This window comes from Lagopus leucura, unplaced genomic scaffold (assembly GCF_019238085.1).
Source record: "Lagopus leucura isolate 7727_CA_CO unplaced genomic scaffold, USGS_WTPT01 Super-Scaffold_100034, whole genome shotgun sequence".
NCBI classification, from domain to species: Eukaryota; Metazoa; Chordata; class Aves; order Galliformes; family Phasianidae; genus Lagopus; species Lagopus leucura.
Genome location: NW_024962283.1, coordinates 414,936 through 434,643, shown reverse-complemented (window position 1 = coordinate 434,643; position 19,708 = coordinate 414,936). Strand labels below are relative to the sequence as shown.

The following is a 19,708-nucleotide window of genomic DNA, read 5'->3' as shown; positions in this document are numbered from 1 at the left end:
CTCCCGAGGCGCAAGGAGCGGCGCGGCCGCATGGCTGCGCTCCCCAGGGCGGCTCTGAGCCGCCACGGTGCCACGAGGACGGCACGATGAAGGCACGGTGGATGGCTACAGCTGGCCCAGCGATGCGATGCAGCCGTTACGGTGCGATGCAGCCGTTACGGTGCGATGCAACACTTACGGCTCCCAAAGAAGCCGGGTCAGTGCAGTGTGTCACAGGAGGTGAAGAGGTGCCCCCATCCCCTGCCGTCGGTGAGGGTAGCGGCCAAAGGACGCACCGGAGAGGGGATGGAGGGGACAAAAGGGACAAAGGCTGTCAGCAGCACTGCACAGCGCCTCTCCCCAGATAGAAAACCTTTTCGGAAAGGGATTTGCTGTGTTAGCAGAGCACCACAACTGTTTGCCGGGTCGTTAGCCATTGCTAATGACTGCACCCTGCCCTGATATTTAACGTAGGAAGCACAGCAGGGATAAACAGCCAGTGAAGTTGGTCTGTGCGGAGCAAAAATAAAACAAAATCCTGCTGGAAAGGTGAAATTGCAATGAGGTCTGCATCGCCCAGCTCAGGGCTATCGGACCAGGGGGAATCCTAGCAATGAAAGCATTTAAGTGTAGGGGTGCAAGGTTGGGGGCAGCCACAGCAACACCCCCAGATCTGTTCCTCAGTTCCTAAGGCAGCTCTGATGCAAGCAGAGATGTGCTCTGCTCTGCACGGCCTGTGGGAAACGGGCAACAAGAAAACTCCCCTAACAGGTTACCCCTGCCCTCCTCAGCCACATGCTACATTTTTGCAAAAAATAACCAAATCTGACAAGAGTTGGCTGCATTCAGATGCTCTGCCTCTCCCTGCTGCTAAAAGGTACCAGGGAACGGCCTGACCTGAATTTTTATTCATCAGATGAGAACAAAGCCCCGGGCATCTCTTGTGATGTGACGTGCATCCAGCAGGCTCGGGATCGCTCCATTACAGAGCAGCCCTGGAAACAAGGAACTGCAGTTATTTATTTTTTTTTTTGCCCCCAGAGCAAAGGAGTCAGCAAAAAGAAAAGTGAAAAGGAAAGCCAGCAGAAAGCCGAAAGGAGCAGACAGCAGGATGGGCAGCAATATGATGCCTGCAATTACACCCCTGGTTACCGACTGACCAGAAACCAGAGCCCTCGCTGGCAGTGAGAACTCATGCAGTTTTCAGAGGTTTTGTCCCTCGGTGAGGAAGCAGAGTGTGGGCAGATTCCATGCGATTCCACGATTCCATGACCTCGTTCCCATGCCACCATTTCCAGGGCTCTGGAGAACACCATGGCATGGAGAACTGGCTGAAGGTGGATGGGCACAGGTCCTCCTGTCGCAGTCCCTCAGAGGAGCCCAGGCTGCTGCTGTGTCTGCTTAAAAAACCAACACACCACCAGGGTTACCCAATCAAGGTTTTAATTGACTTACGGAGCAGTTGCCATAGCAATGGGCTGACAGCCCCAATTTCGTACAAAACCCGAGTATAAAAAAACCAAAAAGCGACAAAACTCTAAAAACAAAAATCACAGGATAAAAAGACAAAAAAGCAGCTCCACGTTTGGCTCTGCCAGCTCACGCTCTTCCTGCCTCCTGGAATTTCTTGAGCAGGGGTTCGTCAGCCCGCAGGGCGAAGGTCAGCGCCCGCTTCTGGTAGAACTCAGCATCCAGCAGCAGGTTGTCGATGACATCCTCCAGCAGATGGGCTCTCTCAGCAGAGCTGCCCGGAGCATCGTAGCCCAGGGCGGTGAAATGCACGTGCAGGTGGTAGTAGGAGGGCTGGTAGTGCAGGTAGATGCGGAGCTGGGATCCGGGCACACCAAAGCGTTTTGCTATGGCTTCCTACAGACACACACGGGTCAGTGAGGGGGGGAAGAGCCGGGGGGTGGAAAAAGAGCCCCCAGGTGTGGGGAGAAAGGCGGAGCCAGCGGCCAAAGCCTGTGGTCATCAGGAATGTGCCTGCAGGACCTAAACCAGAGAAGGTTCAGGCATCAAAAACGTGGAGGGAAGCTGCTGAATGAACACCTGGCAAGAGGAGAGCTCTGCTCGCACCGCTGCCCACAGCCAGGGGAGCGCTGAGCCCATAGGAAGGGAGAGGCAAAGCGAGATGAGCGCTGCTTCCTCCCTCCTTACAGAAAGGGACGGGGAAACAGAGAAAGGCAGAAGCCCTTCCTGCCAGCCCCGCTTCTCCGTAACAGGACGTGCTCCCTGCTCCCATTGTTTTCCATTCCTCCCTTATCTCCCCGGCTCACTCAGCAAGTTACAGGATCCCGTTACCAGCCAGTGTAATTAAAGCTATAAACAGCAACGGCAAACTCCAACACAAGGGCTCGGTTTGCTGCTCAGCACACTGCAGTCCCCTGACTAATCTCTTAATTAATCTCTGCTTTCCCTAGTGCAATTACTTTCCAAATTTCCAATGCAGTGAAGGGAACTATCACACATTGATCTACACGGCCCATTACCAAGCGTGCCCTGGAACAGCCACCAGCCAGAGAAAATGGCCGGGAGGTTACAAAGGCAGCTGCTAGCACACACAGGAGGATGAGCTCGACTCTGAGCTCACTGCAGACAAAGCTGTACCAGACACTTCTGAAAGGGGAGAGAGGTGAGGAGCTTGCTGGCCGCAGTAAAAAGTCCCAGTTCCAAGGCAGGCAGCGCTCAGATTTCATTCCCAGCCTGGCTGCCAAGAGGAAGAGGGTGTTTTCTTCTTAAAGAAGAGCAAGGCTTTGCTCCAGAGGGATGGGTGGACTCCCAGACACATCCACACCTCTCCAGCCCATTCCAAAAAGATGCTCCCTTCTCCTAGAACGCACTGCAGTGACACGAGATGGAACAGCGTGAGGCCAAAGGCAGCAGCAGAAATATATGTCTGTTCTCAAGCCGTGGAGGAGAGCTTCAGCCCCAGCATGAGTGCTCAGCACCACCACGGTGATGTGCAAATGGATGCCTGGTGGCTGCAGGAGGAAAGAAAGGCCACCAAGGCCTCCAGCATTGATGCAGTGTGGCCAGGCTGCGCAGGGCAGCACTGGGAGGGGTTTCCCAGCTGACAGACCCTTGTAAGGCAAGCACAGAGCACATCGCCTGCTGGGCAGGCTCTGCTGCAGTCTCAGGAAGGGAAACGGGCAGGGGAGGCATTCACACCTCCCCCCACCATCTCCCATGAGAGGGTCTAAACTGAGGAGGAGAGGAAATCAGCAAATGCTTCCCATGGCCCTGTGGAGACTTGCTGCTTTGCTGGGCACCAAGCCCTGCTCAGCGCCTGGAGCAGTTCAGGACACTTGCGACGTATCTGGCCTCAAGAGCATACAAGTTGAAGCACAAAGAGGATTTAAAGTGCCCTCTTTTCATCACCCTGCTCCATTTCCCCCTCTCAGCTCTTCCCAGGGCCTGGTGCTGCACTGTGATGCATCCCCACATCGCACAGTCACACAACACAGCACAGCAGCGCTGCAAGAGCAAGGCAACATCCTCCACAGGCAGCTCATACCACAGGGTGCAATGCAAGGAGGAAAGTCACCTCCACCTATTAAGCAATGCCCCTGGTTGCAATAGGGCTTGTATTGCAGGGGAACGATGGGGAAGAGCTCAGGAGGGAGAAGTGATCATCGCTCAGCTTTGGTGTCCACACAGAGAGCGGCTCTTTGCCAAACCAGGCAGCCACAGCAGGTGCCAGGAGCCGAGGCAGGGAGTTGCAGCAGCTCGCTGTGCCTTCCTGCACTCACCTTGCCCTCCTGCAGGATGTTCCTCAGCAAAGGGAGGTGCTCTGCTGTGAGGTCCCGGAGAGACTTCACACCACGGCGGTGAATGAGGGCTATGAGGTAGAGGTCCTCGAGCTGTGGAGAGGCAGAAACAGAGGAGAACGATGCCTACAGCAGAAAGCAGGTGGAGGCTCAAGCACGGTGCAGAGCTTTCTGGGCTGTGCTGTAATGTGCACACACACTTATCTGCTGACTTCTTTCACCAACCTCCAGGCTAGGTGGATCCTAGCTCCAAACCCCAGTAACGTCTCCTCAAACACTTCAGAAGCACCTGTCCAAGTGCACAGCACTCTAAACCTTCCTCACAGGGCAGCAGAGGTGCAGCACTTGCCTAGGCAGCAGGGAACTGAACTGCAGTGCTGAGCTCAGCCTTTCTGCAGAGCAGGAGGGTGGCTTATCTCCGCACTCAGCAGAGGATTTGCAGTGAATTCCAGCAGCCAAAGCTGCGACTGTAGATTTTTCCGAATGAAAAGCTTCCCCTATTGCCTCTGTACAAACAGTGGTCCGTTTTCCAGTGACTCCAGTTTTATAAATAACTATTTTCAAGTGTTCATCTGTCCCCTGACAGCCCCACAGTGACATACGGCCGCCCCGCAGCGCTCAGACCAACCTTTGCCATCTCCGGAAGCAATTTACTGAATTAAATGTTCAGTGAAACAAAAGGTCGTGGATCATTATATATTAAAAAAAAAATAAATCAGTCAAATGGTTTTGTGGCATTGCTGCCCAGGAGATAATAAACACAGAGATGAAGTCTCCTGTACAGGGATCAGACTGAACACGGAGGCAGCCAGGACAAGACAGGCTCCCACACCACGATTAACACTGATGTTCTTCAGCAACATCTGCAGCTGAGAGTCTCTCACACCCAAGCCTACCTGTGCTCCCTGCACTGTGTGCTGGCAAGCAGCTGCTCGAGGCTATTTCCTCAACTGCCTGCGTTTCCAAAACCAAATGTCCTGCAAAGTCCAGCCCCTTTCCGCAGCACTTCATCCCTGTCTCCTTCAGTTTAGTTAGTGGCTTTCTAACAATATAAACACTGTGTAGCAAAGGGTTTGCCCAGCAGATCTCTTCAGAGTTATAAGCAATCCATCTGGCTATTTGAAAACAGATGTTTGTGCCAAAAGATGCTTGAACAGCTCTGCCCTGGGACTCGAAATACAAAGCTTCATTTGCATCCAGCCAGCAAAGCCGTTCTCGTGCTGTGACCCGGCTCTCACAGCAGCACAGCTCCAGAGGAAGATGGCCTCTCAGTTTGTCCTCTTCAAACCAGAGCTGGCTCACAGGGGAAAAGCAAACATCCCCTCTCCTTAGAACATCTGTACGTTGCTGTTTGAAACAAATACGCCTGTTGCTAAAAAGGCCCTCAATGATGTCATGCACGGCACCATTTCAGGCAACGCCTCGGGGCTCCTGTGGGCTTGAGAAAAGCTGGAGGGATCCAAAGGGGGCTGTCAGCACCACGTCTAACCAGGACTCGCTTGCTCTGCACCGCCGAGCTGCCACACTGCTGCTGCAGCACTTTCAGGTACCCACTTCCCAGCACGAAGCACGGTCGCTCCTGGCCAGCCGCCCAGCAGCAGGCAGAGGCAGCGAGCAGCAGCACACAGGCAGGGAATCCTCCTCCATCCATCAGCCTGAAGCAACGACAGGTGAATCCACATTTAGCAAACTGCTACGCTAGCACAGCGCGATGCTGTTGGACAGAACTCCAAACCTGAGCTGCAGGGAGGTTTGCACAGCGCTGCTGGGAGCCCTGCCTCACCACCCTCATTTAATTCAGCAGCCCACGGATACTTGGATGAGCTGAAATGGGAACGGCCAGCGGCTCTGAAGTGCAGCTGCAGGGATGAGATCTGATCTGACAGATCCCATGTTTCATCTAATACTTTAGGTCTTGAGACACGCTGGATTCAAACCTGTTCAGTTTCTCTCTGAATACCATTCATTTATGGCTATGTCTCACTTAAAAGACACTACTGAGCGCACATCCAGCTGCCCAAGAGCAGGAAAACCAGCTCTAACCTTCCTGATGACGGAAGCCACTCACACACCCTGCTCAACACAACACCCTTGCTGGGAAGAGACAGGCAGCACAAGGGGTATGGATCCTGGCAGCCAGAAGCGCAGAGAAATCAAGTCCAAGCCCTTCTCTCAGGGTAAGGAATCATGCAAATAAGGCAGGAGTCCAGATCTCTGCTTTTTAAAACTCAGAGAGCACCCAGCTGTCAACAGCTATCAGTGGGGATGAAGCAGCTGCATGGAGCACGCCGAAGCCCCCAGCTCAGCACTCCCACAGTGCCTGCAGGGACTGAGAGCAGCTCCTGCCCTGGGGACGTGGCTGTGCTGCTGCAGAGGCAGTGAGAGCACCCAGAGCGTGCAGCCCTGGGGAAAAAATCAAGAAGATCCTGTTTGGATCACAAGCAAACCACAGCAGCATGGGAAACCTCCCCTACAGACACATCCTGCCATGCAGGTGCTCCCTAACTGCACTGCGCACAGCAGGTCTGTAGAGAAATCTGGCTACAGCTTCAAGCTCATCTGTCTTCAACACTGCAGTGAGCTGCACAGCTTGGTTCTGGAGAGAAAGCATTTACACCGAGGCTTTGCTCAGAGAAAAGAGCACATTGCTGAGAATTAACTTCCCAGGATCACTGCATTGCTGCCACCTTCTTGCAGGGTGCTGGGCAACAGAAATTAAAGCTCAGTTACCCCACGGCAACAAGGCATGAGATTTTTAGGACAGCTGACGTGCAGGGAATTCCAGGTTTGCATGGGCTGCCCTGCAGTTACTTACCTGTCCTCACCTCCCATAGCCCCAGGCAATTCAGCACCAGATGGAAGTCGGCTCTCCTGCCTCCCTCCTGCCCCCAGCCCACGCTCAGCACGGAGATACAGAATCATGCTGTGCTAAGAGCTTAGAAGGGTTATTTTTAGTTCCCATTTCCACGTTTTCATCAAACTTTCCCTCAGTGCCACCCACAGAGAGGTTCTGAGGATCAGAAACACGAAGGGGACTTTTTGACTCCACGAGGCTTGGAGCCCTGCTTCTTTGAGCCTGGGGCATTTCATCTCTGCAGGCACGCCGCGGGCCTTGATGTCTCCAGGCCATAGAAGTGCCACATGAATGGAGCCAGAGTCAAAAGAAATAATGAGCCACTCAATTTAGGATTACAGCCCAGGCTAAAACCTCTGAATCTCAACAAGTGGCCACTCCAGCGAGGGGTTAAGCAGCTGCTCATAAGCTAACAGCCATCTGTTTAATATTGTGTGAGGAGAGTTAATTGGAAGGACGACACATCTGCCTGATTTATGCCTAATATTTAGGCTGACAGAAACCCAAACAAAGGAATCCATCAGGAACAACAGGCAGCTGGATTTCGGTTCCAACACAACTCCAACAAAGACAGCGCTCGGGCTAACACAGGAAAGAGAAAGTGAAGCTAATAAATAAATCACTGAGCAGCAGTGAGGACAGCCTGCGTTTTGCAGTGTCCACCATTAGCACATCCTAAAAGGCCCTGAGTCACTGGTAACATCATTGCTTAATTAGTGTGAACAGGAAGGATGCATTCCTCTACTAGAGGTTTCATTAACGTGCTATTAGTGACACCAAAGTGGACATTTCCTCTGTAATGCCTCTCAACAAGCAGCATCCCTTCAAAACCAAGAGTAGCAAACAAACCTGGTTTTGATTCCACTTAAAATCTGGAACTAGAACAAAGCCATTGCAAGGGTCTGGGTTTTCATGGATGATTCGATCAGCCTCAGCTTTCTTCTCCAGGATATTATACACCCACTGAAAGAGAAACATGTGATTTAGAAACCAGCAGAGCAAAAAGCTCAGGCACATTTAGCCCAGGCTCATGGATTAGTCTGTATGCATTGCAAGCAGAACGTGAAAAAAAAAAAAAAAAAGACGACCAAATAATTTCATGGCCAACAACATTTGCAGTTAATTACCCATAGCACACTCCAACAAACTCCAGGCTATTACAGGCACTTCAGTTAAAAGATACCCTCTGACCCCGCTGCACGGCGCGGCCCCACTGCCTCGCTGAATTATTCAGGGATTTTTGTTGTCCTCTCGAGCATTAAGAATCAGCCACAGCTGGAGATGAGGCATTGGACAGAGATGGTTTAGAAACTGCTGTATTTGCTTGTAAGAGGATTTGGAGATAATTCTGCCCAATGGGGTCTTGCAATTCTCCATCACGCCCACAGAGCTCACGATGCTCCCAGCCAGCAGCCAGAGCCCCGGGGCCGGCAGAGGCTGAGCTCAGCTCCCGCGGGGCCTGGCGCTGCCTCCATACACCTTTCACACCCCACGCTGTCCTGAAACCTTTACAACGAGCTGTGGAGAGGAAACCCGGCTGGTTTTTCCATTGGGAAGGGAAGCAGCAGATTGCTGCAAGGCTGAGGCTGGACGGGGCTCCTGCTGCTGGCAGCCAGCACTCTGTGGGCCAGGACGAGAGGCCTGTGTTTTCTTGGGCAAGTCACGTTTCCTGACTGGTTAGAAAAGAGCTCACCTCTCTTCTTCCTCTATATTTAAAGCTTCGGCCTCCAACAGCCAGCAATCCTTGCTCTGGTTATCCCCTGCATTCCTCGCTGGGCTGCTGGGAGGGAGAGCAGGAGGACGTGGGAGCTCAGACTCTGCAGAGGAAGAGCTCCTGAGAGCAAAGCACCGCGCAGAGACAAGTCTCCACTCTCCAACAGGGATAACTGACGAGACATGACAGAGAAAGCACCTTCACGCCTGGAAGACTGCCTGTCCTGGTTACAAGCTGCCCACCTGCCCTCTTGCCAAACACAAAGGTCCTCTTTCACAGAGGGAGCTGCAAGTTGGCTTCTAAATGCTAGCAGTTCTTGGAGTTTCAGACTTCCAGCATTAATCAGGTCTCTAGAGAAAAAAAGCAAGGCAGCAGAAATTGGCTGGGCTTCGAAAGCTGCAATCATTTTGAAACGCCAGTGGCCCTTCCACTGCAGAAAGCCTTCCCTGAAACAACCAGGCTGTAGAAGTGCCACAGTTGTTTCAGCTTTACGGATACGGCAAACAACTGAACTGCACACAGTGCTGATCACCACCACGCTCACCTTCCCATGGAGCTTAGGTACAACACACTGCTGCTGTCCCAGGGGGAGTGGAAGCACCAAGCCACTGCCGGCCCTGCAGACACACTGAGCAAGCTGGCTCAGTGGCTGCTGTGTGCAACAGATGCTCGAGATGAAAGACAGCCCTGCTGGGAACTCTGTCAGGAGTTTAATTAATCTAATCAAAACTCAGGATCGTAGTGAACTGACCTGAATATATCTCCTTAGGGACAAACAAACCTCCCCAGCCTCGATCCTTTTCTTTCTTAAGTTCCCACTCTTTCCTCCCTAGCGATAACATCCCAGAGAGATTCTCAGAGATTATGGAACACATGGCACAAGACTGCTGTGCTCCGTGACCCTGTGAGAAAGGCAGGGCAGGAAGCTCAGAAGGAAATGAAAGTTTGCCACTCACTTTTTCACGCCGCCTCTTTTGAGCAGTGCCAACCTGTGGGTACCCCAATAAGCTCACATACAGGATGAGCAGAGCCATAAACTGCTGCTGCCCCATGATGACCAGCAGTCATCAGCTGGCTGCTCCTGCTCTTTCCAGCACAAGCCTGGGGAAGACAACACGTCCACAAGCTGGCACTACAATAAAACCATTATGCTGAAAGCAGCCAGAATTTGCATCCTCCAGGCAGAAAACAGAGCCTCCTCTGTAGTCCTCCAATACTTCTGCCTTTCACATTTCCTCTTCCTTTTGACAAAACCAATTAGATAAAGACAAGAAACTGCATTATCAAATCTCAGAGGACCGATGCTCAGACCAAGATCGCCAAGCACAGATAAGGCAGCTGCTCCCAAGGTTGGCAGGAACATGCTTCCATCTACCTACTTCATGCAGAAATCAGCTCACAAGCATTCGGTGGAACAGGTAGAGAGACCTCGTACTGCTGAGGGCAGCTGCTGTGTCACAGAACTTAGCCTGCAGAGCAAAGACACGGAGAAAACATTTGTGCAGGCTGCTATCAGGTGAAATACACTCTTTTGTTTCTCCAGCTAATAAGTGCTTCCAATAAATTAGGGGTGTTGCAGTCCAACTGCTGGCAAGAAAACTGAATGATGGAGGGAACAAATGTGGGTGAGCAAGGAGTAACGGAGCGCACTGCAGCTTGCAAGGTGCCTCCTGGAACTCCATGCACAAAGCAAGATTCACATCAGCTGCAAGTGATCAGAGCACAACAGCAAACCCATAGCCAGTCTGCTGCAGTTTAAATCAGTAAGAGAAAGATGTGAGGAGGGGACACATGAGGTCTGTGGTTGTCTGTCTTTCATTTGAGACAAAGGAGCTTATTTTTAATGAATAGCCTCGACAGACCCTCACCTGCAGTCAGCTGGAAAGGGCGCACACTTCGCTCATCAGCAAGGTGCAGAAGCAGCATCACCAGGGAGAGGATGCAGGAGCTATTGCCTGGCTCTAAGAGCCACTTGGTTTGCTTGATGGTTTCCTTTTCACAGCAGTGGCTGCACAGATTAGATACATAAGCAATGAGTTGCTTTTAATGCACCAAAAGAGCAGTAATCAATTACTTGAGTAAGCTTGACATTGCTAGGATTCGTTTTATTCCCTCATCTGCACAGGTTGGCATGAATTGCCCCTACAGACTTTTGTTCCTTCAGCCTATAAAGATGTGGAAGAGAGGAGCAGTCAAAAAAGGGAAAACAAGAAACGAGTGCATTGCCGCTGCCGGTGGTGAGAGGCAGCCCAAAAATTCAGCTCCTACGCGTGGGATATGAACTGGAAGACTGGAAGGCAGAGCAGTTGTATGCAAAGCACTAGGAGTGAGTTGTGATGCAAGGAATCCAAGCACAGTCTAGGTCTTCCCATTTCAAAGCACTCAAGAGACTCCCACAAGGCCCAGCAAAGTGCACCAATTCCACCCTCAGAGAGAAGAAGTGTCCCGACACAGCAGGTCTCCAGGAGCCTTGAGAAGGGCACACTGGATAAATCTCCAAAGGAAGAGCTTTTCTATAATGATGTAGCAGTGCTACCGAAGAAGAGAAGGAGAGCTCTACTGGGAGAGCCTGGGGAAAGAGCCCTGCTTAGCACTGCTGTGCTTACCAAAAAGGTCAGACAGCCTCGAGAAAGTGCAGCAGTTAAGTGGGTGTTCTCAGGGAAACAGTCAGCATCACAGATCCCAAACTTCACAGCTCTGCTGCCGGTCACGTCTGAGAAACAGGCGTGTTAGAAGAGAGGGTGAAACACCACAGAGCTGACAACACACAGATGGAGCAGCCAGCAGGGAGACGGGGCAGAGCTCTGCTGATTCATCTGCCTGCAGTCCAGGCTTCGAGGAGACATCTGACAGCCCAGCAGGTTAAAGAGGGAGGCCAAACACAGGCAGAGCTCTGCTTCCATCCCCAGAGCTCCTGCAAACATCAAGATCTGCAGAGACTGTTGACTTCAAGGCACTGTCAGTTCTCGTTTGGCCAAAGGAATGGGAGACCAGCATGCCAGGAAGGCGACACACAAGGCCCAGAACAGCTCCTGGAGGTGCAGCCTCTGGCAGCTGTGCAGTACCAAAACCAAAACGGAGACTACTGCAAAACAAGAATCCAGTTGAGAACCCCGCTCTCAATTCTCATCATGCAAATCCACTCTGGTACCACTGCAAACAGAACTCGCCGTGTTTGTCGCAGCGAGGGTCACCACAGCAGGGCCTGAAGCACCTCCTCCTGCAGGCTCTCCACCCCTGCAGAGGGACGCGCAGCCCCAGACCCTCTGAGAAGCAGCAGTGCCCATACCTGGATGCTGAAGCTCTGGGACTGGATGAAGGGCAGTGTTATGTTCTTGTAGTCCTCCCAGGTTTCACGGACCAGGTGCACTTCCTGACGGAGGTACTTCTGAAGGTGTTTCTCTGTGGCAGGGTACACCACTGTGGCTTTTATCTCTAGGAAAAACAAAAAAAAAAAACAAACAAAAAAAAACATATTTACTGAATTATAATCACAGATGAAACCCGAGTTACTTCCTTTAGTTCCTCATAAACCTGTTTTTGCCCTCTAATAAATGCCACGCTAACACATTTCAAAAATATACCATTAAAATAGCAGGGGAGAGCTGACACAGATGGCAAACAAGCACTTGAACCGGCAGGGCTCCTTCTGTCATCACGGAAAGGAGCTCAGTGCATCTGCACAGAGGAACACAATAAGCTGACAGCACAGCCAGGGCCAGTATTTCCAGTTCAGGTGGAAGGGAACGCTGGGAGAAACTTTTCCCACACTCACTTCTCAGATATATCAGCAACATCAGTGCACATCTGGGGCTCCCAGGGAAAAGTTTATGTGCAGTCAAGTAGGACAGAAGCAGCACATGGCAGCACTACCCGGGGCTGAGAAGCACGTTCCTCATTCTTTCCACCTGAGGGTAATCAGATGCTATCAAGAAACTCTCTCCATCCACCAAAGCAGACATCCCATGGGCTGCACGCAGCAGGCCTGCACAAGGAGCTGTCCCTGCAGAAAGCCACAATCCCAGACGTTTTGTTCCTCCATTTGCTTGCAGCTTCAGTGCAGCTGCCCAAACCCCAGCAGCAAGGAAGGCAGCCGCAGCCGCTCCCTGACTGCAAACAGCCCATCTGAAGCAGCTCAGCTCCCCTTCCAGCTCCAAGATGACGCAGCCTACTTCTGAGCAGTTGAGGAGCCAAAACTCCACTTGACACGGCTCCTGAGCACACCCAAGTTGTGTCTGAGGGCACACCCTGCTACCTGCTCCCAGAGAACAGGATTAGGACAGGAGCAGAGCAAAAAGCTTTTAAAGGAGGACAGGCACCTCACCAACCCCTCGTGAGCTCAAGCAGCTAAGCTGCTGCAAAGGCATCGGGACAGCTGGTGTCCACAGAAGTGACAGTAGATGGGTACGGGAAGAAAAGCAGAAGAAATGGGCACTCCTGCCATGATGGGCAATTCCATTCTGACCCCATCCTGCTCCGTCACACCCCACTGGGGCTGTGAGCCCAAAAGCTCTCTGCATTTACAATGCAGCTCCTCTGAAAGCCTCTTTCAGCACAGCGCCTGAGGCAGCTCTGTGCAGCCCCTGATACCCAGGCCATCCTTCTGCCCTGCAGGAAAGGCTCTCTGCTGGCCCACACCCTGCACCAGGCACAGCACACAGGAACAAAACCTCCTTGTGCACATGGCCTTTAACTCACAGATTCTCCTCCCAAAAGAGGAGACAAGGGGCACGTGGACGATCCATGGCAGGCAGCGCTGCTCCCAAAGCTCCCAGCCATGAGGATGCTCAGCCCTGAGGACAGGAGGCCAAGGACAGAGGGACACATCTGGAAGGCGCCGCGGCTGCTGGGATGAGCGCAGGGCTGATTCAGTGCTCCCCTTCACCAGCTGGCAAGCGGAGAGCATTCAGCTGGTTACTTTCACTAAAGGAAAACAACCCCTGTTTACTTTGAGATTAGAACTTGGAGGTGCATTTTCCATGACATTGAACAGGATTCCAGCATGCACCTCACTGACCTGGCAGCTCTGGCCTTGGCAGCAGTAAATCTCACTCGCAGCACTTGGGAAATATCCCTCCTTGCCCGAGGGTGGATGTGCGACAGCTGCAGGAACCAACGGCCTGCTGGTGGAACACTGAACAACTGAAGGCAGAACACCCCGTCCTGACCCCAAACAAAGCCATCAGACCCACACATGGGGCAGAAGTCCTGCAGCTTTCCCAGCTTGTGCCCAAGCTCTGCAATGGCTTTTGCTGCTGCCACAAAAAGCAGCAGCACCGAGCAGCTGTGCCTCACACTTCACAGATGAATATATGCTAGCCAGACGTGGAATATAAATATCTATTTGTTCTTAAAGCCAGGACTCGGGGTGGGTGTCTTTTTTTTGTTTTTTGGTTTCTGTTCTTTTTAAGGTCAGCGCTGCACAAGCTGGGAGACTCTGTCTTTTCATTCCATGCCAAACCCAGCTTAATGAAATCCACAGGAAAATGCTGGTAACATGAAATATGAAAATGCAAACCACAAGGGCAGTCTGGTCCGATTCCCACTGTACACATGTTCAAACAAGGTTGTTTTCCAGGGCTCGATTAGCACTTTGAGCAGGGTGATGTAATACCCAAAGACGAGGCTGCAGCTCTTCCACTCCTTGCTTTAAAAAGACCAAAAAAAAGCACTGGAGAAAAGCAGGAGATAAAAGGCCGAGCCCTCGCACTCAGGGCGCAACGGCGAGCAGCCCCACTGCAGACACAGCACGACTGCACACACTGCTGAACCTTTCCATTTGCTGGCAGCCAACCGCACTCATGTCTCCTTCTGAAAGCTGCCCTGCGCCCAGCAGGCTCCACGTGTGCTAAAGCACCACGGCTGGTGCACGACGGGAGCAATCCGTGCTGGCCTGGAAACGGGGCGAAGCATGGCTGTGCACATCGGGTGGTTTTCAGGTTGGTAAATGGTTGGCACTTATCGCTGCCTGCATCTGGGTCGTGTTGGCCAGCCTGTTCCGGGATGGCTGTGGTTTAACTCCAGGAGTCAGCACTCTTAGCTGGAGGCAGCTAAAAAAATACCAAAAACTGAGGTCTAAATGGAAGGATCCTGGATAGACGTGTGCCAGAGGTACTTGGATTCCTGGGCATCACCCTACAAAGGGAGCGGGTGTGTCTGAGGGAAAGCTCCATGACTTCAGTTCCACGTCCACAGGGAAATGAAGCTCAGACTGCCTAGAACCAAACAGTTCCTCTCCTCCTCTGATGAGAGTGCAAAAAAACCCACTCACTTCTTCACCCCCCTCAAGAATTCGGAGGCAGCACCACAAGGGCCATGGCCATGTGTTTGTTACCTGTTTTAAATCAATGTAAGCTGCTGAGGAGCTGAGAGAAGCAGGCAGGCAGGAACAGCCCCGGGGCAGGGACACTTTTCCCCCCTTTGCCAATAGGAAGCCCAGGTGCTTTGGTTTACAACTGAGCACACAAAGCCAAAGGGAGAATTGATTGCACTCTTCCAAGTTCTTCCTCTGCAAGATCTTGCATGTTGCATACACCTTTCTGCACCATCCTCAGCCTCCCCTTTCAATGCCAAGTTATCCAAGCACAGTGGCACACAACCTCCCCTTCCCATTTATCCTTGTTCATGATGACAACTGACAGCATCCCCAAATGAACCCCACGTACCCTACCCCCAGCAGTACTGTGCTCCATCACAGGCTTCTGGGGCTTTCACTGCAGAACGAGACAAAAGCACACAAAAAGGAGAACGCTTTCAAGAGCTCTCACACTCTCCAAGGCCAGCACATGCCAGGGCAAGCCAAGTGTGCTGCTGGGGACTCTGCCAAGCTGTCTGGCCGCTGCTTCTCATCCTGAGATGGAGAGGACGTGGTGGGCGCTGGCTGCAGTGTGGGAAAGAGAATCTCTGAGTCACCAGCTCTTGAGAGCTGGAGCGCAGCACAGGAACGGCGCCCACTGCCCAGCAGAGCAGCCCTCCCCTCGCTGCCTGCACCTACCCCCACCTGGCTCCAGCCCAACGGCTCCCGCTGCTCAGGCTCCAGCCTTCTGTTCAATCACAGAGTCTCATTATGATATTTAAGCAGCCTGCTCGCTGTGCCAGGAGCGCGGCAGCACAGCCATGGGAAGCACTGCAGACTCGGCTGCAGACGTCCATGCAACTCATGCATGTCTCTCCAGCTCCTGCTGCCTGAAACCAGATCCTTGCTGGGCTCAGGAATGCAGGAATATGTATCACTTCCTGCATGACTGAATAGTTTCCCCGCTGCCTTCCATACTCTTCCATTTCTCCCACAGTTTCTCCACCCTGCGTCGGAGTGTCTGTCAGTAATGCTCATTTTTAGACTCTGAGCTGGTGAGCTTCAGGCTGCAGCATGAGGACGTGCTTGCAAATGGAGCTGTGACACGTAGCTGCCAATCGTGCACAGCAGACAAAGCTTCCTTCCAGTGCAGACTGATGAGAGCCCTTGAATTACGTGAGCACGGCCGAGGTGCCATGAAACACAACATCTCTCAGCAGCCAGGCTGCACCGTGCTGGAAAACACAAGCTGCCTGCTAAACAGATGTCAGCTGAGCAAATGCATCACCAGGACCTGGATGCGGGGAGGGAACGCATTGCTTAAACCATCAAGCTTTTGCAATCAGTCCTCTGGCACCTGGAAAATCTTTTCCCTGCTGTGAAAGCAGCTCCAGCTCCCTGGGCTGTGATTTCCTCTGCCAGCACATCCGACCTTCAGAGGTAAGCTGCCAGTTAAACCCAAGTAGGAGCAAGGGACAGGGAAGGCAGCGCACTGGCATTTAGGAACGGCAGGAACTTAGCATGAGACGGCTCTCCCTGCATTCCCCTGCCAGCCCATGCTGTGCTGTTTTGCAGACGTGGGGCAGTATTTGCAGCTGTGCTCCACAGAGCTGTGCCCAACACAACCCAGCACTCAGTGGCTGGCCCACAGTGGAGCTGCAAAGGCTCTCCTTTTGCAATATTAGACCAGTTATGGTCAGAGGACATATCAACCAACTCACTAGCAAGTCATCTCCTTATTCAGGTGGGTCTGAATGGCAAATTATCTTCTCCTCCATCAGGTGGGCTTGGATTACCCTTCAGATGCACACCCTCTAGGCGGGTTTTCAAATGTGTTTCCCATTTCATCCACTGCACATCTGTTCCAGCGGCCACAACAAGCAGCACAAGCCGAGGTCCTCCAGCCAGGACCCACTCTGCCACAATCCCTGCCCCACAAAGCCTGTCCTCAAGCTGCAGAGTGCAATTCTGACTCTCAGGGTGGAGGGATGTCCCTGCTGCAGGTACCTCACCTCTCAGCCTGCCTCTCCTGTGCCCTGCCACAAAACAAAGCGGCTCACCCAGCCCCGCAGGCTCTTTTACCACCAGGACAAAACAAGCTTTCACTGCACACAGTTTGCATTAGTTTTGCTCCCTGGGTGAAACAGCATCTGAGTAGCTTAAACGAGGAGGTGGGAAAAGAGGAAAGAAAATATCCGCTTTCAGCTCTCACCAAAGCCCAGCTGTCTGCAGGGCCTCCGGGGCCACGGACCACAAAGGCGACATTGAGAAAGGCGCCGCACAAAGCGCAGACCTGCGGGCTGCTAATGAGAGCCAGCTCCTCCCAGAGCTGCCGTTAGCAGGCCCAGCTTCAGCCACGGCGCAGAGGTCTGCAGGTCACCTGCAGCTGTGAGCACCTCGCTCCAGGCAGTTTGCTGGAGGGGGTTTAGCTTTACCCTCAGGAAGGGAGAAACTGAGAGTGGGGGCTTGGCTGCTGCAAAATCCCTGCAGTGAATTCCTCTTCAGGGTGACACTGACCCCAGGGATCAGCTTAATGCCAACGTTAGACCTTGACTGCAAAACTAACCGGGCTGTAAGTGCAAACCTGTAAGTGCCAGGAGAGAAAACCTTAACACCACAACCAAGAGACCAAACCGGACCGATGCCTTGCCGGGTCTCCACACGCTCACTTGATGTCCAGGGTTTTCCCAATGTACACAGCCCCACAGGGAACTTCTCATCCATCATTTTAACATTTATTAGCTTCATTCCTTGCGTCAACTCCCTTCTTGGGCCATGACTCAGCTCAAAAGGACAATTTCTTTCCCCTCCCAAACACGCTCCATCTGATGCTAAATGCTCCAGGGTGCCAGCGCTGCTGGTGGAGAGCATCTCACGCGAGGTATCTGCAAATGCAGCTCTTCATAGGAAGAAATGTGACATCTTTGATAGCAACAGACAGCCCTCAGGCTGCCAGGAGGGCCCAGGAGGTGTCTCCCAGTCACACTCAGCATTTACCTTGCCTGCACTTTTTCTCATGAAATTTTAACAATGCTGCCATCAGAGAGACCAACTGTCCCCAGCTCAACCCTGTTCTGCATGGAGCGACACAGGGACACAGCTTTGCGACAGCAGAGTGGGAGGCAACGATGCCCCTGTTGTCTTTCTGCTGGAGACACATTGCTTACAAACCACAGCTCCCGTGGACACCTCTGAACGGCAATTTCAAAGGTAATTCAATAAACAAACTTCCACCAAAGGAAGCCAGCAGAACCACGATAGGAGCGCACAGCTTTTATGCCAAGACAGCACGCAGCAGCCACAAGGCAGCTCCCAGGGCTCGGCTCCCAGCCCTGCAATGCCACCTCGTGGGAGCCACTGCGACTCACCGCCAGCACTGACAGCAGGCACTGCTGAAATCCTAAGGCTGAAACTCCTCATTTCAAGTCTGCTGCAGAAGAACACATTTTGCACAAGCTTCTACAGCCACGCGGCACTGCCTGCTATGTGATGCAAGCTGAAGACAGATGCGTTGCCCTGAAAACTCCATTTGGGGCCACAACAACTTCTTCCTTCAGGCTATCGCTTTGATTGATTTTGACTACATTAAACCTGTCTGGTTATCATCACATTTATGGAAGTGCTGACACACAATCACTACACTTCCAGAATTTAAACCAACATCAGCATTAAATCAAAGCATCAGCATGGCTGAGAGAGGAGTCCTACCCTCCGTAAGGAAAGCAATTTGATAGCAATGAAAATCCAATTCACAAGGCAACACCGCTCTGTGACATCTTCAACCTGCTGGGCTGACCTCGCCACATTCTGCTGTTAATCAGGGAGTCGTAATGCAGAGATGTGTGAAATCAGTGGGGAGCAGCAGGAAGGGCAGACGAGGTGCCCATTTGGAGCACACGCTGCAGATTAGCACTTTAATCCCATTGCCAGCACGTTAGCTATCTGTCCTCAGAAGGCAATGAGGAAAAAAAGAACAAAAAATGACACCCTGAAAGGAACAGTCAGTCTATGAAGGGTGAGGATATGGATTTGAAGAATGAACTCTTCAGTGGGTGAGGAATTGGTGGGCTTGTCATAACCAGGGGGCTGTGGTCAGAGGCTCTACGTCCAGGCAGAGGCAGTGCTGAGTTCTGTGCCCCAGGGGTCTCTCCTGGGACCAGAACTCTTCAACATCTTTCCCAGTGACACAGATGGGATCGAATGCACCTCAGCAAGTTTGTAGATGACACCAAGCTGAGCGGCACAGCTGACACAACAGAAGAGATGCTATCCGGGGGGACCGGGACGGGCTCAAGAAGCGGGCCTGCAAGGAGCTGCACTTGGCTTGGGGCAATCCCAGAGAAAAACTGACCGAGAGCAGCTCTGCCAAGAGGGACCTGGTGGGCCAAAAGCTGGGCTCTGCAGCAGGGCAGGAGGGCAGGGCGGTCCTGCAGCCCAGAAGGCCACCCGTGTCCTGGCCGCACCAAGAGCCAGCAGCGCGGTACGGCGGCCGTCCCCCACCCGGAGCTCGGCCTGCAGCCCGCAGCTCCCAGCACGGAGCGAAGCCGAGCCTTCGGAGCGCCTCTCCCGCGAGAGCCGGGCTCGCTCCGCTCGGAGGGCCGGGGGCCCCACACAGCCCGGACTCACCGCACAGCTCGGGGGGCGGGTAGAGGCGGTACGTGCTGTAAATGTCGTTGCGCGTCTGCAGCTCCAGCTTGGCGTGCCTCCTCAGCAGCTCCCCGATCTCCTCCTCCCGGAACGGCGTTTTCTCCAGGATCAGCACGGCGTCCGTCTCCTCCCCCGCCGGCCCGGACACCTGCGGCGGCGCAGCCGTGAGCGCGGAGGGAGCCCGCGTCCCGAGTCGGCCTCGCGCAGCCGCGGGGACGGGGCTCTCCCCGGTACCTGGCCGTGCACGAAGGCCGCCTTCTCGCGCGCCGAGTCCCGCAGCAGCCGCCGCATCCGCACGGAGCCCAACGGGAACGGAGAGCCGCCCGGGGCCGCCTCGCCCTCCTCCCGCCGCCGCTTCGGGGCCGGGCCGTCCGCCATGGCCGCGCGGGAACGGCGTGGAGACGGCGCGCGACGGCGCCCCCTCGCGGCCGGAGGACTCGGCTCCCGCCGGG

The 19,708-nt window shown here is 53.2% G+C and overlaps 1 protein-coding gene across 3 annotated transcripts; it reads right to left on the bottom strand.

Annotated features, from left to right (window-relative positions):
* Positions 1–1,405: 1,405 nt before the first annotated feature.
* Positions 1,406–19,634, bottom strand: DCPS (decapping enzyme, scavenger). Of its 3 annotated transcripts, XM_042882391.1 has the most exons (6): positions 19,491–19,634; positions 19,236–19,404; positions 11,604–11,749; positions 7,450–7,563; positions 3,729–3,839; positions 1,406–1,845 (listed from the first exon to the last, which is right to left on the bottom strand). In XM_042882391.1, exons 1-6 carry the CDS (start codon positions 19,632–19,634, stop codon positions 1,579–1,581), a joined length of 951 nt encoding a protein of 316 aa, XP_042738325.1. In that variant the 3' UTR covers positions 1,406–1,578. The 3 variants fall into 3 exon arrangements, 2 of the variants coding, with proteins under 2 accessions (XP_042738325.1, XP_042738324.1); XR_006181034.1 differs by lacking the exons at positions 1,406–1,845; positions 3,729–3,839; positions 11,604–11,749; positions 19,236–19,404; positions 19,491–19,634 and adding exons at positions 7,728–7,875; positions 8,294–9,013; positions 9,096–9,687 and having other exon boundaries at positions 7,474–7,563; XM_042882390.1 differs by lacking the exons at positions 1,406–1,845; positions 3,729–3,839; positions 11,604–11,749; positions 19,236–19,404; positions 19,491–19,634 and adding exons at positions 8,294–9,013; positions 9,096–9,687 and having other exon boundaries at positions 7,488–7,563.
* Positions 19,635–19,708: the final 74 nt, after the last annotated feature.

What these genes read in the sequence shown, in the direction of transcription:
- DCPS (XM_042882390.1), bottom strand. Translation starts at nt 9,366, where the DNA reads ATGGGGCAGCAGCAGTTTATGGCTCTGCTCATCCTGTATGTGAGCTTA. An exon ending in AAAGGATCGAGGCTGGGGAG is followed by an intron (nt 9,014 to 9,095) that starts GTTTGTTTGTCC and finishes AACTCCTGACAG; the next exon opens with AGTTCCCAGCAGGGCTGTCT.